This window comes from Anas platyrhynchos, chromosome 2 (assembly GCF_047663525.1).
Source record: "Anas platyrhynchos isolate ZD024472 breed Pekin duck chromosome 2, IASCAAS_PekinDuck_T2T, whole genome shotgun sequence".
In the NCBI taxonomy this organism is placed as follows: Eukaryota; Metazoa; Chordata; class Aves; order Anseriformes; family Anatidae; genus Anas; species Anas platyrhynchos.
This window is the reverse complement of record NC_092588.1, coordinates 8,037,705-8,064,860: the sequence shown is the minus strand read 5'-3', so window position 1 is coordinate 8,064,860 and position 27,156 is coordinate 8,037,705. Positions and strand designations below refer to the sequence as shown.

The window sequence follows — 27,156 nt, the reverse complement described above, 5'->3', positions numbered from 1 at the left end:
GGATATGGTACCACCAACCAGGTATATCGAAAGCAGCCCATCAGATTGTACCACTTTGTGTTCTGTATCAAATCCACTATAGTTGTACAAATAATTTTATTCCTATTAAGATCTCAGTACAAGAGTTAGCAGAATTTTAATCTGTGCCGTAACGTTATAAGATTTTACCTCTAGGAACATGAGGGCTGAAAACACAATTGCATTTGGGTGAACACCCTTACTTGATTTAGATTTAAAGTCACCCTTCATGTGACTTCCTTAAATGGATAGGTTTGTCCCTTCATTCCATCCATCTCAACTAATTTCATGTCATCTTTCTATTCAAAAGTGACTTTTTATTGAAAAGATAATAGCTCCTTTAAGTACATAATACCTTTGCTGCAATGCTGATGTTAAATATTGCTGTAATATATTGGGCCAAGCAAATTATTTTTAAAGAAAAATTATTAAACTATGATCTTGCTTAATCCTTCTATAAACATTTGGGGAAGAAAAATATGCTTTAATCTTGTTTCAGTTCTGCATTTTTTTGGTGAATAATCTGTGAATAATTCACTTTCCAGATGCAAAGTATTACTGAGGTATTATGATAAGACTAAGGAAAATACTACCAAAGATGTATTTCATTTAGAGGGTTGTGTGTTTGTTTTTCAAAATAGAGGCTTTGAGGATAGGGTAGTCCCACCACTCGTATAATGTGAAGGAGTCACCTTGGTTCCAGTCCACCTGACCATGATGGCTTGAAATACAAGCCTTGTTCTCTGAGAAGCACTATGTGGATTATATCAATGCTGTTGCATTTCATGTCCAAACATAAAATAGTTTCAGTTGTGCCACCTTTCAACAACAACCTCTGCAGCCACTGCAGATGAAATCCTTTTGAGTGGATCTGGGATTTGTTTGTCTCTGCCTTACAGACATCTGTTCCTTCTCCCAGGTCCCCTGGCCCTGTCTGCCTTCCTGCAGCATTTAACCAAGTGAATTGGACCTTTGTTTAATTGCATGATACCAACAACACAATTGGACTCCAGACCACAAATATCTTGCTCTGAGTTGTGGCGAAAAGCTATATGTTGAGCATACTGTAGTTTTAATTTTATTATCAGAAGTTGACTGCTGTTTTTCTGCAGGACATGTATTATTATAACCTTTGCTACTATGTCCTGCAAAGGTTGTTGTCTTGCTTGGCCAGTCTTTGAATTGTTAAAATATTACTTACTATTTGTGTTAATCATTAGCTGGAAGTAAACAACAATGGTTCTTTCTTAAATCTGAACCAGGCAATTATTTCAAGCTGGTTTGACTTGACTGCCATATAAAACTTGGAGAGAACAGACTGCGTGAACTAAAACCACCCTCCCAGCCACCACAGAAATTAGATTAAAAGTACCTCTAAGAGAAATCTTCATAAACATCTCCTATTACATCTTTCCTTATCCAAAGACTTGGGGCAGAATCCTGGCCCCAATGAAATCAATGGAAAAACTCCAATTACCATTAAGAAGGGCCAAGATTTAATTCCAAGTTTGTGAAATAAACCATAATTAACCTTCCATCATGGCTGCCAGATTCCATGTCACCATTTACTTCTGCTTTTTGAATTTAATTTTAGTGAAAATCTGTATAACCAAGTACAACCAAAATCTGAATACCAAGTGACTTTTTAGCTCTATCACTTTAGGTTACATGCCTAGTTAATTCATCAAAGGTGCCCTGCTGTCCAAAATTTCCTCTTATAGCATATGTTAGAGACCCTTTACAGCAAATTCTCCATGTTATTGATAGTTCTTCTTTTTTGTTTTGGTTTGAAGAAGCCCCACAGTTCAGAACATTGTAATTAATGGTTATTAATTATTTAAACTCTGCTTTATTCTTTGAATTAAATTATCTCTGTTTCTCCCCCAAATACATAACTGATGGTTTGAATTATCTTTATATAAATATATTTTTTTAGTTCAGGTCTGGAGCTCTTGCTTGATGTTCAGTATGCATTTGGACTGCCTTTCTACCCAAAGTATGAAGAACGATTTACTCTGGATGAAAAGCGCCTTTCCTTGCAAATTATGCAGTACATCTCCAATTTTGTAAACTCTGGGTAAGTATATGACATTTAAGAGTTGCTATGGTTGGGGAGGGGGAAAAGAGTAGAGAGAATATAGGTCACCTTCTGCCCTCATTCAGGTAGTCTCCATTTCCTTTAGCAATTTGTACCCCCACTGAGGAATCTTTGGTTAACATTATTGGAAAGTCATGGCCAAGATGTCAAGCAGGTACTGAAGATTTGTAGTATGTTTTGTAGCTAGAAGTAATAGGAAATTTATTTCCATGGAGCACATGCAAATTCTACTTAAATATATTTGCGGCCCACAAAGGCCTCAATGTTGTTTACAGAGCCTAGTTTTGGGACCACATTTCTGAAGGATCTGGGCTGAGAGTTCCCTTATTCCCAAAAGGAGGAAAGCACATGAAGACACAGTGACCACTTTGCCAACTACCCTGAGAGTAACCCTCAGCTTTATTGAGTTATGGCCATACATGTGAATAAGCAGTATCTCTAAAAAGCTATGGTGGGAACTACAACTTTACATGCTCTTTTGACGACCTTGGGATGCTCTGTGACTGAGGGCTGTTGAGGGTGCTGATGATCCTGTGTCTATACAGGCTTTGTGTACCTGTTTTTAGGAAGTGAACCAAACTAACAAAAGGCTGTCAAAGGAGACACTATGAACAATTCAGCAGTCAGGGCTGAATCTGAAGCCTGTTGGTCAGAGAGACTGGTTACACATTTCTTTGACCCCGCTGATGTCTTTCTGCCTTCTACTGTTCACATCATTGTTTTCTAATAGTCATTTCTCCCCTTCCCTTAGAAATCCAAACTACCCTCACAGTTTCTCGAGAAGAATGTCAGGGTTGATGCCACTCTGGCCAATGTTTCTGCCAAATGATGATGGTGATAACTACAAAGAATTCACTGCTTCCTTGCCAACTCTTAAAGGATTAAAAAAAGAGGACTGTTCTTTTTGGTCTGATTATATCAGAAGACTGAAAGAATCCACAGGTGAGCAAAGTGTTTTCCATCATTAAATAAATATCAATTATTTGTTTAGTGTTTTCTTTTGTCTGGATCCCCAGACTTATACTATAGTTACGTCAGCATGAAAAAGACTTTTCAGAGATGAAACATCTTACACTGTCCAGGGTATATGTACGGGATTATACTAACATGGAAAGCATGCAATATTGAACATATTTCTTTCACAGTAGTTAGTCTGTAATAAAGTTTCATTGTCCTGGTGTTAGAATGAAAGAAGTCTTCCTGCAGTGATTATAATGATGAAGCCATACTTTATAGTTTGCTCCCTACTTGCAGTCATAATATAGACATTGCCTAAACCAGAAGACTGGCCTCTTTTGTCTACTGGAAGCAGGTAACACAAGAGTGGTGAGAATTAGATAACTGAGAAGGAGCACAATAACTTATATACACTGCTAAGTTGTAACTGAGGCTTTAGATATGTCTTAATATGGAAATACGGATTCTGCATGTCTTGACTTCACACTAAATTCCTTTGGATTTTTTTTTTTTTATAGTTGTGCTGGTTACACCCCTTGTAGTTCTCCTTTGTATTCATAAATTCCCATGCAGCTGTGAGATTTTTCCTCCATTTTTTTCTTATTTCTCAGAACAGTAGGACTCAGTTGAGATTTCAGTCTGCTGCCCTGTACTGAACTCTCAATTTATTTTGGTAACTAAACTTCTCTTCATGACTGTGTGTGTTGTTAATAAATTTGGATAGCCTCAAGAAAAGCAAACAAAACTATCCCTTTTTTGGCAGGCTCAGATTTTTTGAGCTGTTCTGCAAGCTTACAAGTGTTTTTTTTGTCCTAAGGACTCATCTTTACAGTGAACGCAGTCCAGATCCTTTCTGATTTGGGAGGGCAGTTGCATTTTGGTGAACAAAATGTTCTCTTGAAGACACTGAGCTGTCCAGGCTATCTCTGAATCATCTCAAATGGACTGAGAATGATATTTAAGTGACATAAAACTATAACGTCTCAGAACCATCAAATTAGTGCTTCCTATACAAACATAAAGAATAAATGTTATTTTTCAAGGGACAGCCTAAATCATCACTTCTGGTCTTTCTTCAAAAGTGGACTAAACGTTTTACTGCAGGCCTTTTCATCAGTTTCTTGGTATCCTTCAGTGTCTTTCAAATTCAGAGGGACCATTTTGATCTCTCCAACGGCTTTTTGCTGGTCAAGATATTCCTAGGTTGTATACCTTGACTCTGATTATTAGCGTTAAGCAAGGTTGAAATTTTGTTCTGATGCCCTGAGTAGAGCATCTAGATCTTTTGGGACTTAATTTTCCAGCATTCTGCTTGTGTAATGCTAGTTCAAGTTGAAGTCACTGAGCACCACGGACAGAGGCTACTCTCAGCCTTTACAGGAAATCCCACCAACGGTGGGAAAATATCTACCAGGGAAGACTGTTGTTGAGAACTAGAAAATTTAAAACTGTCCAAACTGGCATGAGAACACAACAACATTTGTATATGGGACAGTCCAAAGGTCTGTCTGGCTCAGTATCCTTCCCTTGTCAGTAACCAAAGCCAAATACTTAAACATAAACATTGAGAGACGGAGAGAAAACAAAAATTCTGAAAAATCTTGCAAAGATGAGTCAAATTTTGGAAAAGAACACATACAGTGAGATTTATGGACTACACATTGTCAAGGAGAAGGTTTAGAAAGTACATGTCAACATGTTATCCTGCAAGCAGAAGTGAGTACGCCCTGCCTGCTCTTCAAGCCAGTGTTTGCTTGGCCTCAGCTCCATGGTAATGCAGCTACACAGTTCACTTCTATTAAATTCCATCTCATAGTAATGTTGGCTTGTCACCTTGCTTCTATAGTCATCTTCAATCTTATCTTGCCCTGAAATACTGAAACTTCTCCTATGAGTTCTATTTAAATAGGCATCTCATCAAGTACACTTCAGCTCAAGACCTCAGTACAAGATGGGGACTTAAAGAAACTCCTGATGTGGGCATTTGGGTAATACTTCAAGCCCAATTCCCTATTAAAAAACAACTCCTAATGTCCATCAGTTCAGCTATCAGAATTGTATGAACTTTGCATGATGCTGATTGTTGAACACCCTCAACTTCATTTGAGAGGAGGTTGTGCTGAAATGCATGTCAAAGCTGTGTCAGCCTATCAGTATGCAAATATGGGATCACTTGCATTGATCCTATAAATCACACTCAGCAGGAATGGACAAATAGGACTGTAAAATGTGTCCAGATCAGTTCAGTCAAGAGAAATAAGGTCTTCAGATTTTTATTATTATAATTATTTTAAATCACTAAGCATCATTTTCCTGTACAAGGGGTAGCTTGCTCTACCTCCCTTCAGAGCTGATGAACTGCATTCTGTCTTTACATGACTGCTCCAGACTTTCTGTTCCTGGAGAGCTGCCAGGCCATCATATGGGATCCTTCCTTTATGTTTGATGATAGATCAGAGACAGCAATGCTGCAAACCATTTCTGTCTGATGCATTTGGCACTCTGTCCTGAGGGGGAACTATTCAGCAGTCAGCTACTGTGAGATCCAACCTAACACATATGGGGAAAAAAGAGCCTTTCTATATTTCTAAATCTCTGTGATAGTGTTTTGGGCTGCATAATACACTGTCCAGTATGACCACTGAGACCCAGTTGTTGTAGGTTGCAATTTGTGGTCTCATGCCAAATAGATGGAGTTCACAAGCATGGCAGGATGAGGCATTGCTAATAAAACAATCCAGGTTTCACATCCGAGTGCAAAGCTGTAGAGTCTGTTCTGATGCAGTCTCAACCAACTGTGATGATTTCTGTTTTTTCCATTTCACCACTTCCTTCAAATCAACATCTTTCTAGCTTCATATATTTCCTGTAATTTATAAGAAAAATATATATGTTTATATATACATATATTTCAGTAAAATGGTGATTAAATGGATGAGCCAGTAGCCATAAAATATAACTGCAATTGATGTTTCAAAAACTTTTCTTGATCCTTTATTTAGAATCCATGTGAAATGCCTTGACTTAAAAATGACAAATAAGGGATGATTAAAGCTAAAAGCACCATATCTTAGTCCCTAGGCATCAGTCCAATAGAAAAGTGAGCTACACCCAAACTCCTAAATTCAGGTATCTGGAATAGAACCTCTATTATTTAGAATCTCTTGTACAGATGAAGTTACATGGTTTTTAGGTTATTCACTGCTAGATCTAGATTCTGTTGTATATATATATATCCAGCAAAAGTGTTACCTGTAATTTTATTTCCATTATGTAAAAATATTGTTCAAAGTTAAGTAGGTGTTTCATTATGCAATAAGACTGTAATATTTAATGATGGAATGTGTCATTTATTCCTGGCTTATAATTGAAATGGATGTTGTTGTAATTGAAGATAATTTACCAAAAGTAATTCCAAAAATGCAATGATTCTTCATTGTATTTTCTGGCAGTGACTTAACAAGTTATGGGGAAAAGTTTGATTCTGTTTCATTGCAGATGTTTTATAAATCTGTTGAAATTTTGTCTGAAGCCAGTTTGCAAATTTGGCAATTTGGGGGGCAGTTCACCTGGAGAATTATGAAAGTGATAGTGCTTGAAAAGGTTTGGATTTAGTAAGTGGAGTTCCCATGGTTGCATTTCAGCATGAATCCAAAGACATGATTTATATTCTAAATCATGATGGTTTCCATGGGGATGATCAAAACCAGAAACAAGAAGAGTGGCCATTGTGGAAAAAAGCTGTGGATGTCTTTTTCCAGGGAATGTGTTAACAACTTGAAATTCAGTTAAAAACAGGAACTCTAGAGTGTTTATGGATACTCAGACAGTATGTCTGAATGCAAAAATTCCCCTTGCATAGTGTGGTGGACTGCACTGCATAACAGTGAGTCACTTTACAAGGGACCTTTCACTGCATCCCAAGCAGGTTAGCAGGGATCCAATCCATATCCCTTACTCATCTAAATAGTATCTAAGCAGAACGAGTCCTACTAAAATAAGTGCCTGTATAAGCAATGATGTCACCGTGGAGAAGGAGATACCTTTAGTGCCTCCAAAGTGAAATCTTGTCTGCCTAATGCATGTGCCTAAATGTAGACATCTGTGTATAAATTAGCCAGATTTGACCACACCTGTACATTTAGAAAATTCAGAGGTTAACAAAACCAAAGACTTCTCCATTAGCTCTGAGACACTATGTGTAGCCATGCAAGAGTCCAAACAAAGCAACAGTATTCATAGTTCAGACTTCAGTCAAGACCGAATCAGGAATGTTGTGGTTAGCATTCATCTTTTACTCATTTTATTCACACCTTCTTTTTGGAAATCTCCTCTAGAAAACAGATTCCTTTAGTCTGAGGGACATCTGTGCAGCACAGAGAGCACTCTGGCTAGTTTACATTTAATAAACACCATCGGTACACTTTCTGGGCACAGTTTGGTCTTGTAGAGGCAACTACACTTCTGAAATAGGGTGGAAGACTGAAATCACTGAAGGTAAAGAATAAGGAAGAAGAGGTCTATTAGAGATGAGTCCTTGGGGTTTTATGCATTCCAGATGGCCAAAAAAAAAAAATAAATTATGCTCCCCACAATTCCTGCCTGGTAGGTAAGTATGAGATAAACAAAATAATAATAATAATAATAGTAATAATTATTATTATTAATAATAATAATAAAAGAAAACTAGACATGCACAGGTGTAGTGCAAACTATTTTCAGTGACAGTTACTTAAAGCATGCTGGAAGCATGATAATTAATTACCAAATTACCATTAGGTGATCTGTCGTTACCCTAAAGCATTTTGCAAGTGGACTGCAACTGAGAAATATAGGTTCCTGAACATTTACAGCTGCATAAAAAAGGTTCTTATTAAAGTGCCATTAATAACACATATACCTTCTAGCTTGCTGCATAAAAGATGCTACATATATTTGAATCTTAATTATATTGTCTTTGCAGGAAGTGCAAGTAATGGAGAACAATCTTCAGAAAACAGCTCCAGTGAAGCCCCTAGTGAAGGAGTTACCCCCCAGGAGAGCCAGCAAGTGGGAGACAAGGTGGCTTACAGCAGATAGATGGTCACAGTCCTATTGGATGAGTTTGCCATGTAATTGTACATCCATGCAACTGTGTCACACCAGATAAACAAACTTCTTTAATTAACACTCTGAACAAATAAAGTAGACCTTTCAAGAAAGTAGCCTTTCAAGAAAACTTTTGAATATGGCACAAAATAAGCCCAACGGATATTATTTTAGTTCAGAAGAAACTAATTTGCAAAATGGCATATCAATAAAAGCTGCAAAAATTAAACAAAAGTTCTTGGACTCTATTTCTTGACCACACACAAATGCCTATACATTGTAGTACCACCAGCCAGAAAAGGATGAACTTTGAAACTCTGAGAATTCCCTCTCCTGATAAGGATTAAATTTGCTCATATCTGTGTCATATCTGACATGTTCCCTTTTTTTCATCATATCTATCACAAGCTGTGGATATGAGTGGGAACATGGTTTGACACTGCAGAAGATGGAAAAGCTTCAGAATAGGGATGGGTTGGTTCAGGAAAGAAGGATGTAAGAGAGACTCAAGAGAGTGAATTGACAATGTTCTCATGAAGTCAGATGCATGCACATGCTATATTCAGCTCATGAACACTTGTGGAAATATGTATAAGACCATTTGGGTAAAGCACAGCACACAACAGAGATAACGCAAAACTTCAACTAAAGCTTAGAACATCCTGTCCTTGGAACATTTATCTTTCATAAAGGGAATGTGAGATAAAGAATAGTTTTGGAAGGGAAAGGAAAAGCATATTGATGGGTATCTCTAAAAGCTCTGAAGGTAGTTTGGGTTAGGTTGTTAATCCACTACTAGGATCATTTGGCAATAGATAATCCTTAGTTGGCAGTATATCACACACTTGTTCATAATATTTAAGAAGAAATGAAGTTACATCTGCCCTCAATCTAAGAGCAAAATTCCCATTGATTTCAGCAGGACACAAATTTCTTCTGCAGTGTTGAAAGGATTTAATAAAACAACTCATAAGGTTTTGTTTGCTGCTTGGGACTTTTGCCAGTGCATGAAAAGTTACTGCTGCCTACCATGTATCCAGGTTTCCAAGGATTTTACCTAGTTAGAAAAAAAAAACAACTGTATAACACTCATAGTTCTTATACTTGCACCCTGTTCAATAAACAATTAAACAATTAAAAAGAACAGAAGAATCAAGGAGCCTGTTAACTAGTTCAGTATAAAAAAGTAAAGATGGGGCAATTAAACTATGTTGCCCATTGTTATCTTTTTATATGATAGCTAACAGGCAAGGAAAAAAGAAAAGATTTAAGGCCTTTTTAAAAAGCCCAGATCTTAATCATCTAGCTCAACAGTGCATACTTTCTTTCCAGTAACTATAGATGCTGCAGTTCTTATTCCTTGGCCAAGGCTGGTTTACTTTTTCCTCTTTTGTGGCTGCTCCTGGAAATGGATGCCTGACAGATTCTATTTAAAACTTACCGTACCCTGCCAAAACCTCTTATATTAATAACAGGTATAAATTTGCATACGTTCACATATGCAGTCATGCACACATCTCCAGCCTTGAAAAGACCCAGAGCCGAGTTCGAGTTTTTCATATTTATTTAACGATAACATGGGTAAAAGAACTGTGGATCTCTCCAGTACTCTTAGCTAATTTTTACAGCATCAGCATCCCTCAGCTTAACCCTAAGAGTTCTATGAATATTTACTGATATCATGCTTATTGATATACATATATTTAATCTTCAGCAAATATTAAAATTTCTTTTTCATCCATTAAACAGATGCATTATAACTCATCTAAAAGTATTCTGGGTCACTGTTTGCTCTCTACAATGCCCCTCCTGTCTTTCATTCCAGATGCTGAGGCAAATTCCCCATTTAATGTTCTTTGTTCCTGCACTGTACTGTCCCCTAAAATCAAATTTTACAGAACACCAGCCAAATCCCTGTGAATTAGTGACATTAAATGGGGTATTGTTTATGGAGAATGGGCTTGGCATTGGCTGTTTTGTTACACTGAGTCAAATAAGCACTTTGGGGGAAAATGGACCATCACACTAACAGTGTTGATCAATCAACCCAAAATCCCACAGTTACTGTTAAAGAAACATTAAAAGGCTATTGTATGGACACTGGGGTACTAAATATAGTACTTAAATAATTCTAATCCCCATAAACAGTAAGCATATGCTTTTTCTTTTTCTTTTTCTTTTTTTTTTTTTTATTTTTTTTAATGTAGGTGGATATTTACAAATATAATTGTAAATGAAGAAGTGAGTTTTTGTGTTATTTGTTTTCCACTCTGTGTATAACAACTTTGATAGCATCATTCCAAACAAGACAGTTTTGCAAAAAGTAATTAATCTCAGTTCTAAACCATCAAATCCTAAAACTAACTAACTAACTAAATAAATAAATGAATAAACCACCTCCAATAAATTTAATAACTGTAACAGGAAATGCTCAACTAAACATTAGGGTCCTTTTCATAATACTGTGACCTCACTGTCTTCTGCACCACAATATCTTAAAGCATAATATATACAAAATTGAATACCATTGAGAACTATTATACTAGGCAACCCCAGTATTAATCTGCTGCCCTGGAGCTGGTAAACAGAGGACAGATTTAAAATGCTTCATTACTGACTCATGTTTGGGAAAAACAAACATATAATCTTTCCGTCCTCACTCCAGCCTGAACATGGATATGCCTCTGGAATTTGAGAAAATTTTCAGCTAGCAGCTCAACAGCTTGGCCTTAGAGCCTCCTAATTACAGTCTTACCCATCTGGTAGGCTTGGTAGGTATGTATGACTGGACTTTTAGATCACCCCTCCTGAGGTATTCAGCTTGATTGTCAGTTTGGTAAAAGAACTTTTTAAGTACATATTTTTTTGTAAAACCTTTTCATTTTATTTGTGGCTGACTGCTCCAAATCCACTCTGTTGCACTGAAAGCAGCTCTTTGGTCCATTGTCTCTCTCCCAGTTTTCTAGATGCACTCACACTCCTTTCTATAGTGCAATATATGTTTTCTCTTTTAAAAATGCAACGTGTTTTCTTTGTTGTCTGCATCCTTTCTTTCTCCTATGATAGTCCTACATTCTCCAAATTGCTTTTAACTCCCCTGTGCCACAGTCAACGTTGATGCAGGGAAATGCAGTCTCATGACCCTGTATATTCATCTAATCTCACACTTCACCATTCTTTAGTCCTTGGTCCGTAAGCTCAATCTTCTTTGAAATATGAAGTGACTTTTGCAGCAGCACAAGTTATCCGGTCTTTGGTTTTAAATCTGGTCACCTTCCTGCTTTTATTAGGGTTTCTCATGGCGAACCACACCAATGGAAACAGCCCTGTCAAATCCAATAGGGAGACATAATATAAGGGTGGGCTGACTGACAGAGAGGTCAGGCAACTTTAGTCTTAATGATACTGAGAGGCCAAGTCTGCTCCCACATATAATTCTTAGTAAGAAAAATACATTCTCAGACTATTTAGGTCATTGTGCTTAAAGCCGAAATACCAAAGTCTTCAGTGATCTGGTACTGAAACAATGCATAAAAGCATGCTGACTAGAGCCACTTTGGATACTTCGAAGCTTCCTTGTGAGCACACACACACATAAAGTAAGTTAATGCCAACTAAGTCATTTAATTTAAACCTTTATGCAAAGACAAGCCACCAGAACCTTTCAGTATACAGAACTATGTTACATTTTAAGGCTTGGCTATCTAACCTACAACATTTTATGTGATTCTTTTGCACAAAAAGTATTAGGCAACAGGGAGAAAAAACGTATTGTATTAGAAATACTTTACCATGCAGAGCTGGAAGGAAAACAACCGACTAAATGTCAACACTGGAACGTTAATGGTTTTCATAAGTATTTGACACATACAGCTGGAACATCACGGTGTTTTCCTGCTTTTGCAGGCACCCACATCATATAATTCTCTTGGCTAAACTTAATGATTGAGTCTTTCACCACCGCAGCATCACAGCCAATGCTCTTTATTGTATGAAAGGCTCATATTATCTCTAACTTGCTCCAGTTACAGTATATAGCAGTGGCTTATATAGTAATAATTATAGATTTATGGACCATTGCTCCTCCTCACATAAAGCTAAAAAAATAAACATGATCACAAAGCCAAAGATCCTCTTCCACATGGTTCTCATTTGGTGTTTGAAACACAGACACCCCCTAGCAGAGATTTTATATAAGTTTCAGGTGGTGAGAGAATTTGTTTAATAGGAAGTGTGATAGTCAGTGTTTTAAGCTTTTTCTCTTCCCATGATGTTGGTCTGGCCCAAAGACGAGAGGTCACCAGTTCCTGCCTCTGCAGATGTGAATCCTCTAGTGTGAACTTTGGTCACAATGATGTAAGCTCCCTCTCCCAGTTTTCCAGCTGCCCAAGAAAGATGCTTTGATTCCAGCGGTGACCAAAACTTAGCACACTTTGTGCCATCAAGGAGAATTAAGACAGTTTCGTATCAGGATTCCTGCCCAATTTACTCATACTTTAGGAGTCTGGCTGTGCTGATGGTGTGGAAAATGCCACGTTTCACAGCACAGGCTCTAAGTCATTACAAATGCTGTTTTAAGGAGATTTCTCTCTCCTTACGGTTGTTATTCTTCATGTATTATGCTATCGTTCTACCAAAGCCAACATCTCAGTAGCTTATCTTGGCTGTTTCCCATACAGTCATTCTATAGAGAAGGCAGTAAGGAAAAGTCAGTGAAGCTGATAGTATCTTGTAGGCCACTGGGCTGGATATTTTTAAACATTACAGCTGGTTTTCAAGCTGCCTAAGGAATTTTCTAAGTCAGATCCCACTAACCTGTAGGGAATTTGAATGCCCGGTTCCCATTATGGCTTTGGAAACCCCACCCTACATCTGTGCAATGGTCAGTGCTTATTCAGGAGTCTTGGCCCTTTTGTAATAAGTGGATGTCCATGTTGAAAAGCACCATTGCAACTGGCAGCTGTTAGAATTCCTGCTGGCTTGTACAGGGACAATTCAGCCTTTTGCTTGGCTTCCCTGATGAAGACTGAGATGTTTAGCAAGAGAGATCAAAAGAAGTTTGCCTATTGTTTTTGTTTCATGTGAGTAGTTGGCCAGTTTTCAGGGGTAGCTAGCTCTTTTCATGAGTTATTAACACATATATTAACAAATCTCTCGCACACAGGAGTAATGCAAACCTACATACCCTTTTTTGAAACCACAATATAAAAGGAGTCAGTGGGGTTGCAATCAGTTTACAGCACCGTCACTGAAGGTAGTGACCTGGTCTGCATGTGTCAGACAGAAACAAGAACCTACGCTGAAGAGCAAAGAGACTTGCTGTTGCTTCTCAGTTCATCCCCTGTAGATCAACACATCACGTGCATAAACTAGTATTGCTTTTTCACACCAAAGCAAATGGAGTCCACTGGGCTGAAAGGCTTAAAGTCAAATAAGGTCAAAAAATGCAGATAAAATGATTTGAAATATCATTGTATTATAATATTAATATATTATTATAATAACAGTTTCTATTACATTACAGTACATTACATCACATCACATCACCTTACATTACATTACATTACTTTATATTATTGCTAGGGGAGCAAAGTCCTACCCACTACAAATGAATAGCAAGTTCAAGACCACCTGATGAAACTGAACAGGTACAAGTCTATGACATGCATCCCTGGGTCCTGAAGGAATTGGCTGATGAAGTGAGTGAAATAAATAGGAACTGCACATTTCTACACCTGTTGTCCAGTCTTTAATTCCGAAATAACTAATAGGGAAATATTTCACAGAGGAATATTTTGTTAAGTGCCCACTTAAGATAGAGGTACCAAATGAGACCTCCCAGGTTATCCAGACTGGTAGATGACTGCTCTGTTTCTTTGACTCTAATGCTGTTATTTCAGTTTTCGTTACAGACCAGTGGGCTGTGAGGTCTTGTGCTGTGAGCCAAGCCCCTTGGATGTGTGGGGGTCCTGGAAGACAAACGCTCTCAGGAGACAGGGTCTTGTGGAGCCCTTTTAAAGGGTCAGCCTGACAAATTGTTTCCAACACAGTCAAACATACAGTCATGAGCCTGACTGCTTTCAAAGGCAGCAGACGGCTGACAGGCAGATCGAGAGAGGTTAAACTTTTGACAGATGTATTTGCTTCACATCACTTGCACGTTGCTTTGCACTCCTTTCATGCCCAATGATAAATGACTGAACAAGGGCTGAAGGTCTTAAATTTGGCAATGATCTTTCTATCAAAAGCTGTGGGCCTACCTTGCAGCCAAAATAAGACATGTCAGCATAGCCAGTAAGCTACACTGATTTATACCAGTTCACTTGGAGCAGTGTCTGTGTTTATGAGGCACCAAATTATTACTTTGCCAAGTTGCCATAAACTCTCTTCCTCCTGTAGTGGCAGTTGCTTTAAAAAGCCTTTTCACAAACAAACAACAAACAGGCCTCCACCCTGGAATCGTGATCCAGATTTACACCCTTTTGTCACCTTAAAGCATATTTTAGCATGAGTATTAGAAATATGATCCAGTTAACTCAGTGCTTACACGTGCCATGGTGTGTAAGAATGACTTACATGGCGCATCCCACCAAAGGCTGTGACAAACGATGCTCAAGAGCAGGTACTGCCCAACAGCAGACCTTGAGGCAAGGTGAATGCTCTGACTTCGGAACTTCTGTAACTGAAGAACATTTTTCTACTTTTCATGAAGAAACAAACAAACAAAAAAAATGAAGATAAATTAGAGGAAGCCACACTCCCACCCTGCTCTTGGTGCTGCCTTAGGTCAAGTCTATACTAGAAAAGGTTTGCCAGGTCTCTAGAACATGGGCAGTTGGTCCTTGTAGTGTAGACCCTTCTACACAAACCAGCTTGCACTAATGAAGAGAAACTGTTATTGTTCATGAGATTAAAAAAAAAAAAAAAAAAAAAAAAAAAAAAAGGCTCTTTTCATCTATAACAGTGGCGCTTTTCCCAGTATTTAAATGTTTCAAGAAAAACAAATTCCCCAGCTGATTCTGCTTTAGTCACAGCCCCTGAGTCAATGGGAAATGCTCTCCTGGAGCAGTCCTGCTCTATATCCACAGCCTTTCCTTGACCTGTTGGGGCTTAGCTTTTGAGAACAGTTTCTTTCCTGCTCTCACTTTCTCCTGTCCTATTCTCTTTCTCTCTCTCTCCTTTTTTTTTTTTTTTTTTTTTAATCCCTAATTATTATGTCCACTCTCCTGTTCTCCTGTTTCTTCTCACTGTCCATATTCACTTCATGCAAGTCTGTTGCCCTATCTGCAATTTGAGTCCATGGTGCAAAGACAACAGTGAGGAAGAATTGCAAACTCCCAGAAAGGTATCCCTCTTCTCTCCAGATGGCTGGCACTTAACAAGGAATCCAGTGCCTGGTTATTTTTACTCATGTGGGGATGCTGTCCTTAACTACTTCAAACCATTACAGAAATTTTTTTACCCACTATGCTTTATCATTGAAATGTTGCTTGTCATTGTGCTGGGAGAGTGGGGAATTTGGAGCTGTTCTACTTCTATTTTTCATGAAATTTACTTTGTGGTTTCTGATGACTTTAAATAGAAAAGTATAGAAAGAAATAAAAAAAAATAGTGTTTATATTGTTAAAAGGTACTTGGGGATTCAGTTCACTGCTAATTAAAAGAATGGCACTCTGCAGAAATGGGTTGATTCACAGCCCCAAGGAGCAACATTTAAGGTCAGTAGATTAAATCTGGTGGTAATTGTATGTGAAAAAAAAATAAATTAAAACTGCATTGCAGTGGCATCTGAGACAAAACATGGTTAATTCCCACTCAGCATTTTCACCCATCCACCAGAGTAAATAAATCTGTGGAAGAAAGTATGCTGAGATTAAAAAAACAAGCAACAACAAACAAAAACAATAAAACAAAACAATCCTGCATCACAGCTGACATCAAAAGAAAAGGTTTTTTTTGTTGTTTTTTGTTGTTGTTGTTGTTTTTTTTTTTGGTCTAACACATTGGAGACATTGTTTGAGAACAATTTATCTAAGTGAAATTCTCACCGCTTGTATCACAGCCAGATCAGGAAGTCTTCTTGCAATTGGCCAGAAAAGTGTCTGGCCCTGGAAGCAGCCTGAATTTCTGTTCTGAGTACCTTGAAAGAAAGTAGAGGGTCTAACATATCTGAAGCCTCTTCCCACTGAAATCAATAGCAAAGCTCTCTGACTTCAAATCAAAGTCTTCCCTGATGAGTAGACAGGGAGGAAAATAAATGTACCTGCACTGCAAGCCCACTGAGCCCCAGCTATAAAGAGGGTATGAGGTCGGGCTAAGCATGTCCCATGGCTGGCTTAGAAATTTCTGGGGTACACAGTCCCCCAAATCCTCCTGGCTGCACTGCAGACAGATCCAGGACAAGAGGTAAAAGCATCAAGTACCAGATCATGATATTCGTTAACTAATTTGGGTGATGGCTTCTTGCAAGAGGAGAGACCGCAGATCCTCAGAGGCAATGACAAGGGGACAGACTGCCCCAGGCAGAGACAGGGGGACTCTTCACAGCACCAGACATCTGTGCTGGGGAGGAGGAGCAGGACTGGGGCTACATGGGGTGCTCAGCTGAGTGCTGCCTTGCACAGCAGCACGGAGACTCCCTCTGTCAGTGCAAGCTTCCCATTGAGGGTATGAATATGATCTCATTGCTATAATCACAGTGGGGGACAAAAATAATTAGCTATTTGCTAAGGCACCCTGCAAGTATGATGCTCGACTGCAGTGCATGTTTCCTGCCTCTTGCTATTGTCATTTAAACAAAAGCCCAAGACAGCATTTTCAGCAAATCCTGGGCAGAAGCAGTGTGCTAGTTACTCTTAGAAGAAAGTATATTTTATATATAAACTCATACACACAATATCTTCTCACACTAGTAAGATACAGGCGGTATAAATCAGTCCCCATGACAGATGAAATGTTCACACCATTCTTGGATGCACAGCTAACAGCTCATTAATGCTCTGTGGGCTTTCTCGTGCATCATCATCAGTGCATCTTTCACAACACGAAGGCATCAGATATAGTCATATATTTGTTTTGCCCCAGTGGCCTCAGTCTTCACCAGGTACAATTTATTCAGCTGTAATCTGAACCTGTGGAGTTAGTGGCATGTTAGGGATGTCATTTTTTATTACAGCTTTGAGGAAATCCCTGCAGACAGATGGCAGGTAGGATGAGCATAGAAATAACTTGTAGACACTGAGAGCTGCAACAGAAATTCTTATTTAAAATCACAAAACACAGATAAGGCCTGTGGAGCCAGGCATTTCTCCACAAACACCTGTCCACTTTTCCCCACCATTTTGCAGGTTCCTAACTTTATTAAGCAAAATATGCTCTGCAGAAAAAATATTAAATGACATATAAATCATCTATAGAGTCCTGACTTGGAATTATGGCTTGTGACAAATGAGGTTCTTGATAGATCCAGAAAAGTGTATATCACCTCAGTTATTAATGGTCAAAACTGTCAGAAGAGTTTAAAACTTTCCAGATTGTCATCCAGTAGCTGGTGAGTCAGACAGTACTTTCAGATGAAGAGATGAAGGTTTCTTTCATTTTTCTTCTCTGCTTAAGGAATCCAAACATTTAAAGGTCAGAAATGCTACCATTCAGAGGTCCTTTGGGATTAATTGTTATTTCTCAAAAAAAGATATGGCAATGAACTTCTTGCATAAACATTTGGCTGTTTGAGGAGATTTTCTTGTGAAGGCTCCAGACACATTCTAACCATTAGGGCTGAGGCAGAAGTTTTTGATCAGCAAACCTTTAGTTTGAATAGAAGAATACTTTATTTGTTTCTGAAGAGCAGCAAACAATAGAAAATGCAAGTTTCATTTTTTTCCTTAAGTGAGTGCTTTTGCAAACTGCTCAGTGGTCTTCATTTTTAATTCTCCTGCAAAAACCAACCACCCCAAAAAGCAGAGACCAGCTGGGGCCAGGTGTTTCACCACATTATTACTCCAAATGTCTGGATGATTTCAACCAGTTACAGTCTTCATCTACAGAGTGTTTTGAAATGTTTTCTCCTCACAAAAATATTTCTGTTGCCTCTTCCTGTGCTCCCTTATGTTGTTTACAGTCCCCCAAAACTAATCATTCTGAATGGGAGGATGATGTGAAGTGATGGTGATAACCCAAGGCCTTGTAAACATAGGAAACATTGCCTGTTTTGCTACCTAAAATCCTCAAAACAGATCACTGATGACTGTTTCACTACTATAATGTATCATCATGGATGCACAATAAATAAATGTGTGCAGTAAGCGTATAAATTTGTGAGACAGGTGCTGTAGACATGGTCTGGACCCATTCTTCTGGGGTTATGTCAGTACAAATTGATCTACTGCTGAGGCCATTTTTCACAGAATGGCCCATGGGCATGGTTAGAAGCCTGTTTCCTTTCCAAAAAAGGGCACTACATATAATACATCTGCTGAAAATGGTTCTTGGCCTGTGCTAATTGCTGTGAATAGTTTGGGAAAATTCTAGTCATCTTGGGACAGACATGACCAAGACTTTACTAATAACTTAATATTATAGAGTCAAGATTAAGCACCCTGAGTTGTTCCCTACATTAATAATTTTACTCTTAGGCTGTAAGCCGTAGTTTGCAGGTAGAGATCTGCTCCAGCGGGGGCTCTGCAGGGCTGCTGGGGAATCCCTGCTGCCTGTGGGCCTGGAGCCCCTCCTGCCCTCCTCCTCCTGGGGCCTGGGCCCTCTGCTGCTTCTCCCTCACCTTGGGCCTCCTCCTCGGCCTGTGCCTGCTCTGCCCTTTTGGAAATCTGTTTTCCCCAAGGCCGCTGCCAGCTTGGTGCTGGGCTCAGCTGGGCCCTGCTATGGGGATGTTGGAGCCACCACAGAAGCACTGCAGCCCCCAGCCAGCATATGGGCCTGGGCACCCATTGCACACAGTCAGGACCAAAATTCAGTCAAAACTACTTAAATCACTAGTACAGCTGTAGACAGCACAGATAATGGGAAGAACTGAGTAATTCCAGAAAATGGCTCAATTTTCTGTGATCTGTTAATAATATCTCTCTTTGTTTTCCCTGTAAGTGACTAAAGTTTGGGAGTATCCTTTCCTGGAGCCTTTTAGAGGAAGGTTCACATGCAGGTGTTGCAGCAGATGTGCCCCTGTCTGGGCAGGATCCTCTTCAGGCACGGAGAAACTGTGTGGTAGAGGTAATACAGCTTAGGCTTAAGGGCTTCTCCTAGGCCTTCTGCATGTCACAGATGACAGGTTTCATGGCCTACAAGTCTATTGCCTGGTAGACATCTATTAATTGATGCCTATGGGGAACCCTGATGTAGCCTGACGAGTACAAAACTGAGATCCTAAAATGTCAGAGTGAGCATGAGACCTCCCAATTCAGCCATCAAAGGGAGATACTGACAGTCCCATCTGATGCAAGGACTATCTACATGTCAGGCTACATTACCTATTTCCACTTACCTCTGCCTTTAGCCACCCTGAACACAGTTTTCAATAAGTTTTGAATTTTATAAAATGAAGTGATGTGATTATTTCCACCTCATGATTTTACTCTTTTTTTTTTTTAAAATACTGATAGAAAGAATGTGAGTTTTCTCATTGAGCAATGCTCATTATGTCTACATCTGAGACTGAGTGGTAGATAAAGAAGGAAAGAGGCATAAAAGAGAGGGCAGTTGAAAGATCTATTTCCAATCTGATCTTTCTCTTGAAGGTCAGGCTTTATTTCACAGCCATCTTTCAATTCTGGGGCCTTTTCTTCAGAATTTCTCAAGATTTGTCTGACTACTCTAGAGTTCATCACCACTCAGTTCTGAATGTGAATGTGTGAAATGTCACAACGGCTTTGTTTTGGTTAGTGAAACATCCATCTCTGCTGTCCCTTTGGCAGGAGACCCGGTTCCACAGTTTGCACCAGCATTGCACAGTAGCCTGTCCCACCCTCTGAGCAGCCCCTCTGACCTCTGAGCCTGAAGATGTTCCTTGCCATAAGCCTCTGAGACACTCTCGCCTTCTTCTCTAATGTGCACACACCAAGATTCCTGGCTTAAGGCGCTTGGATCAGTTGCAGCTGCTAAGCTTTCTTGGAAATTCAACCACAGTTTCATAATTCCAAGGCATGTGATTATTTTTTATTTTGCGTTGAGATGAGAAAACATGGGTTTCTGGTCTGCTGTGATGGAAATTCCACCATGCCTATAGCAATATGTTCCTTTTGCTCCCTAACCCAGAAAATGCAGGTACTGGAGACTACTTGTGCTTTGTGTTCCTCTCATGTGGGAAACACAGATTTATTCTGAATTATGTTTAATGCCTGCATCAATGAAAAAAAAAGAAAATCATTTTTAACTAAGCTAATTTGTATTTCTGCAAGAAGGCATTTTGTTTTTAAGTGTTATTCATTCCAGTGTGACTAACATAACCTGGAATCCTGGAAGCTGAACAAATGTTCCCTCTACTCCAGTTTTTACACAGCCAGGTTCAGGAAACCTTTTTCTAAAAGAGATCCACTTCTGGACATTTCCCCTTGTCATCACATTGCTAGTGTTGATTACTCTACCCCATTACCTGTAGTAAAACACAACAATAATCCTGCCCTGGTTGCAGTATTTTGCAAAATTTTGTGCCACTGCCAGATTTATTTAATACAGCGCATTGATAAATACTCAGTACTCAGACTTTACTGATGCTATCTATTTTGGAACTGAATACCAATTACTCTTTTGAGGCTGTTAACAAATGATCAGACACTACTGAAGGCTGAAAACTTTAGGGCAGTCCCTCATTTTAGTTTAGCACATTCCATTTGTTACTTCTGGCTGGAATCAGATAATCAATAATATATGATCCTATGCAAGCTGTAGGCATTTTAGATGTACCAGAGAGGCTCAAGAACACATTTGGAATTGGATGCTTTTGAAAACCTTACTTAATGAAAAGCCTAGTGTCCTTAATACTCAAGAGCTCACCATGCAATCTCAGTTACAGTTCTTCCTGAAAGCTGCCATGCTTAGAAGGAAGTCTAAATGGGATTTGTGATTGATTACAGAGCATGAATAGACCTGTTTACAAATGCTCCTTTATAAAAATCCTTCCATTCCCTAAGATCCTCTTGAACAATTCCAATGATGATTTCCCTGTTGCACTATTTGTTTTTTTATTTATTTCCTTGAGGAGATGGCCAAGGATAGTTTACCTTATTTTCCCCATTTTCTTTGTTTACGTGTCTTATCACCTCACAGTGGTACTGTTGATTTCTGAAAGGGTTGTCTGAGTTTCAGGCACAGTGAGAAATCACTCTGAGAGACAATGCCAGCTTATCTTCCTAGATTCAAATGTCATGGTTCAACATCTGACAAAGGTTGGCCTTAGCTCCTGGACTTTTAGGCCATGAAAATGGAGATTTATTTAATCAAAATCTCCATTTTCGATATGGCCAGTAAAGCTTCTGAGTGTCTTTAGTTTACCTAGTCTCCTAACCTACCTTAGTGTTTAGCTAATCATAGGAGTATATATACAGAGTAGCTGCCTTTAACACAACGGCAATACACCGTTATCACAAATCACATCAATACATTTCATTGCAGAGACAGGACTGACATGACAAGAGGCAATGTAAACTATGAGTACATTAGAGGAAGAATCAGAAGATCACTTAACCCTCACTCGTTATTTATACATATGTTAGCCTGTCTGTTCACTCATGTATGAAAAACAGTGACTTCATATATCACTGCTGACATAAATGACAACCACATTTCTTATGCATTGCCAGAGAAAAAAGGTGCACTTCATTCATTCACTCATTCATTCATTCATTCAATAATTCGTTCGTTCGTTCATTCATTCATTCATTCATTCATTCATTCATTCTCTAGTATGTAATTCATATTTATCCTCCAAATATAGAATTTCAGCAAATGCCAATTAATCTAAAACATTGGCTGAACTACCATTACAGAACGTCTGATAATTACTGAAGATCCAAGAAGGCTCAGGTCATTTTGTTAATGGGAAACATCCCCAGAAATTTAAATTTTTTACGCATTTAAATGGCTTCTCTAAAGTATTATTCACTTTTTTTTTTTTTTTTTTTAATTTTGGAGTCTTAGTTGTTAAGGCAATCTTTATTTGTAAATTATGAATGCAAAGTGTATTGCTACATCTACATATTTTAACTACCCCTCCTATGGGCTGTTAAACTACTCTTCATGGGGATTACAAAACTGGGGGGGACTGGGCCTCTGCAAAAATTAAGACATAGTGAGAGGAAATACAAGATCTCCATTGTGCAGAGAGAAGGAGATCTGGGGCCCAGGTCTTTATTAGCTCTGAAGGATCTTATCAGTGACTTGATGAAAAATATAAAACAGGTGTCTAGAAGAGACACTGTATGAACTTGGATTCCCTTCAATTTAATATCTTAATTCTAAAAAAATGTTTATGTTTCAGGCTGCGCTAGACAAATACATTTTCACAAATCCCATCTGCCATCTTTATTCTTTGTGCATTTCCACCCACCCTGTTTGCATTAGAGATTATGTTTATAATCTCTTTGTTCAACAGGCTTTTTTTTTTTTTTTTTTTTTTTTTTTAATCTATTTCAATGTACACATGGAAGATCTGCTTTTGTGGTGATTCATGAGTGCTGAGACCCGCCCGTCTGGAGGTTGTGACTGGCTTTGGGCCAAGGGCTGTCTTCAAGCTATGTCTGCAAACGTGGGTCAAAGTTCATGTTCTTTTCGGAGGACTATAATTAGCACTGCAGGTTTAGACAGGAAAACTGCTCCCTTTAGACCCAATTTCAAGGTAATTAGGGTTGCACTCTTTCACCATGGTGCTTCTGTGCTAGACCCTGTTGGCCCCACAGTAATAATAACATCGGAAGTACCCATTACTGCACATTGTTGAGGTTTGGCTTTTGTGACAAAAGAAAGCATATGTTCTAATTATACCTCAGCAAGACCAGGAGAAACTTGTGGTAAAGATGGAGTTGAAGATCCTCTGCAGAGTTCTGGTGTATTTCTGTTTTCTAAAGATGTCAGTATACTGCAAGTGGGAATTACTTGCACAGGGTAGAAAATCAATACACTATCTTAGAGACATTTCTATCCTGTGTATAATGACTCTCCAGTACCATTCCATAGGATTTGGGCTTTTTTAAGATGATGTGTTAAAGGAATTAACATTATTAGTGAAATATGTGAGCCACATTATCAGGTTCCAGTGGGATGCAATATCCAAAGCTTGGCAGCAGAACAGCAACGCAACAGCAGAACTCACCTTGCATAGAGGACATGCATTGCCTATGGCTACTTCAAGGCTATTTTAAGGCCCTCTTTCATGTACGTTTGATGCTCTGGCCTTTTGTAAAGGTTGGGATTTTCCCATAAGACGTTTATACTGCAAGGTGATCCATGACTTCTTGGGCTATGTTGAAGGCATTTAGGGTAGAATTAAGGTCATCTAAAATAATTAGATTATGGATCTGTTATGCATGTATTCCAAATAGTGAGCTAGGCTTCCTCCTTGGTCAATCAGAGGGAAATTTTTCTCATACTAAGATAGGTGTTTAAGATAAATTGGCTCAATCCCCTATCCCTACCTTTCTCTTTTTTTTTTTTTTTTTCCCACTGACTCTGGAATGTGCCTATCATTAGTTTAGCCTGGATATCTTAACACTTTCGTGGTCACACCAATGAGCTCTGTTTCTCTCACTGTCTCTCCTGTCAGTGTTTTGCAAGAGACGTAAGATTAGAATACCTGGAAATTGATAAGAATAAATAAAGGAAGGAGCATGATTTCATTAAAAAGACCAAGTTTTATTTTTCTTCAAAAAACAAACCTTTTGCAAAGGTTCTTTTTAAGTTAGAAGTACATTTCTAACCCTCATGAAAAGGGTTGAAAAGGGTTGCAAAGGCAAAATCTGTTTGTGTAAAAATGTGGAAGGCAAATGAAAACAGTCACAAATCCTGAGTGCTGATCAGTTTTAATATAGGACTTGTCCTGTGTTTTTTTCATCACTGGTGGAAATGGGATTGCTGGTGAAGAACTATCAGAGAAAGACCCTGTTTATTATAGCATGCCTATCCTCCGTACTTTCCATAGGATAATGTGTTGTTAAAGAGCGCCACTTGGCAAATGGACAACAATCTCTTGGAGTCATATCTTTTTCATGTCAGGGTATACATGATATTTAGCTGACAGTAATTCTATCCATGGTTCCTGAGCAAATTACTGTGATTAACAAATACTCAGAAATAAGAGCAGTGAGATTCCAGCCAGGATTTTATAGGGAAAAATCATATTCAGCACACAGGAAAGAAATAAAAAATACAGAAAAGATCTTCTAGTACAGTATGTCCATGGCATCATAACAAATATTATTAGTTACAGATGAATAACTTGCCCAAATAAATTCAAACCCAAGAACAATAAAGCCTCTCCATCCCATTCCCCATAAACAGTGACACAGAAACATGAATAAAAATAAAAATAATTAAAAATAAAAATAAGTAATAATAAAAAAGAGGCACAAAAGGTTTGCCCTTAATTGATCATGAGGTAAAAGATGCTATGAGGCTGATTAGATCCTTTTGTGGTTTCAGTGTACCTTGGACTTTCCACGTTATAACTAGGCTTGTACTTTTGCTCTGTTTCTGTGTCCTTTATTTTGGAAGACATTACCTGCTTTAGTCCCAGTAAATCCCTAATGCTTTGTCTCAGAAATGCAATCTGTGTTCCTGTTTTGAACCTTGAAACTGCATTTCATCTCAGGCCAAAAGCATGTTGGCCATCATGTAAGAGGAGTGTAGTTGAGTAAAAAAATGCTTCCAGTCTTCCCATCATTGCTGGGCACTTCCTAATGAGCCGTGAGTTAATTTTTTATTGTATCTTGTTCTAAGAGAAGAGATCTCATGTGTTGGGTTTATGTGGCAAGGTTTTGGTTGTGGCAGGATTGCAAGAGCGGTGTCTGTGAGCATAGCCCAGCAGCTGCCCCATGTCAGATCAGAGCCAGCTCCAGACAGCTCCAAAAGGGACCCTCTGCTGGTCAGAGCTGAGCCAGTGACTGACCTTGTTTGTGCCTTTGTGAGAGCAGATTTAAGCAAGGGAAGAAAATAAACCTGCTGCACAACAGCAGCTGGGAGAGAGGAGTGAGAAATGGGAGAGAACCAGCCCTGCAGCCCCCTAGGTGAGTGCAGCAGGAGGGCAGGAGGTGCAGGAGGCACACAGCACAAGTTCCCCTGGGGCCTGGGGAGAGGTCCCTGGTGGAGCAGGCTGTCCCCCTGCAGCCCATGGGTCCCACATGGAGCAGATCTCCACGCTGCAGCCCCCCCATGGGTGGAGGAGCCCACGGTGGAGCAGGTGGATGTGGCCTGGAGGAGGCTGTGGCCCATGGAGAGCCCCCGCAGGAGCAGGGAGTCTGGGGGGAGCTGCTGCCCGTGGGGTACCCGTGCTGGAGCAGTTTGCTCCTGGGGCATGGACCTCGTGGGATGGAGCCGTGTGGGAGCAGTTCCTGAAGAGCTGCTGCCTGTGGGAGGGGGAGGGACCGTGAGGGAGCAGCAGAGATGAAGCATCAGGGACTGACCACAGCCCCTATTCTCCAGTCCCCTGTGGAAGAGGATGGATGGGGAATGTATTTTTAGTTTGCTGTTTCCTCCCCCTTTCTCTCTGAGGAGGGGGACTGAGAGAGCTGTTGTGGTGCTGCTCAGCTGCTCAGCAGGGTAAAACCACCACATCCCAGAATGTGAGATGTTTCAGCACCATTGTCTTCATTGTGTGCTTGTTCTTCAAGGAAAGAGGGCATCCTGTGTGCATAGCAGCTGTTAAATGTTTAAAGATGTCAAGTTATGCAATAGTTACACTCCACCTCCATACATCAACATTTACGCAACACAGTCCCCTTTTGCAACATAACAGACATTAATACCATCATTCCACCAAGCATCCTTATCAGGCCCCTGAGCTCCCCCCGTCTTCATCCCCCCCCTTTTTTTTTTAGAAGAAGAAGGGAAGGAAATATATTGTAATCATGGAAGGACAGTTAGCTGTGGAAAAGGAATGTAAATTCTCAGTGCCTCTGCACAGCACTCATAGCTTTTTATCTTGTGAAACATCTGTGATACATATATGGAGTAGTAATGAACACATCCAGTCTTGGCAAAATGACTTCTTTTTGTCTTATGTCTTATAAAAATGTAAGCTTCCACTGTCATGAAATTATACTGCCTCATCAAAAAATATGAGGTCTCAATAAAGTATGACCCTCTGGCTTTCTTTGTGTCTGTGCTAACTTGTAGTCATTCATCAGCGTTAGGAACATCGAGCTAGATTTCAGACTTGTTTGTACAGCTACAAGAGTACTGTTAAAATAGGGGGATGGACTTAACCATGCTATCAGCACGCATACAGTCTAATTGCTAGCACAAATGGTGGTAGAGCTTTGGCCCATGCCAATCAGCACTCCCCTTCAGATGTTGGAATCAGCTTGTCCATGGCCTAAGGGCTCATCTGTGGAAAACAAATCCGCATTAAAGTTCTTGATACACATCCAAGTCAGTTTGAGACATATGTGAGTAACTATATGTGTCTGTTGCTTGCTGTGGACATGGTTTACAGACCTCTTCAGACTTGAAATTAGATTCTTGGCTTGAAAGGACTATGTTAGGCCAAGCAGCTCAACATGGAAGTTGCCAGAGCCAAGATATGATAAGCTTGGGTGTAACAGTAGTCCACTAGGTTTTGCTTGCTAATGGAACAAGCTTTTGTTATTGAAGTGTGTCCTCCATGTGCAAAGGCAAAAATGCCCCTGGTTTTGGGAAGCCCCTCTGCTTTATTTATTTTTTTTTTTTTTTCTCGGGGATTATATTGATATTTTTTCCTTTACTAAAGACAATCTACAAGATTATAGTGCCTAGAGAACAAATAAATGTTCAGAGAGTAACAAAAATTGGATATGGAA

The 27,156-nt window shown here is 39.3% G+C and overlaps 1 protein-coding gene across 1 annotated transcript in view; it reads left to right on the top strand.

Moving 5' to 3' along the window:
* TG (thyroglobulin) overlaps positions 1–8,395 on the top strand; it is a 153,479-nt gene extending 145,084 nt beyond the window's left edge. Inside the window, exons 46-48 of the mRNA XM_072034290.1 lie at positions 1,955–2,095; positions 2,868–3,058; positions 8,037–8,395. Of these exons, the coding sequence (XP_071890391.1) occupies positions 1,955–2,095; positions 2,868–3,058; positions 8,037–8,152 (448 nt within the window). The 3' untranslated portion in view covers positions 8,153–8,395. The remainder of the gene's footprint in view (positions 1–1,954; positions 2,096–2,867; positions 3,059–8,036) is intronic.
* Positions 8,396–27,156: the final 18,761 nt, after the last annotated feature.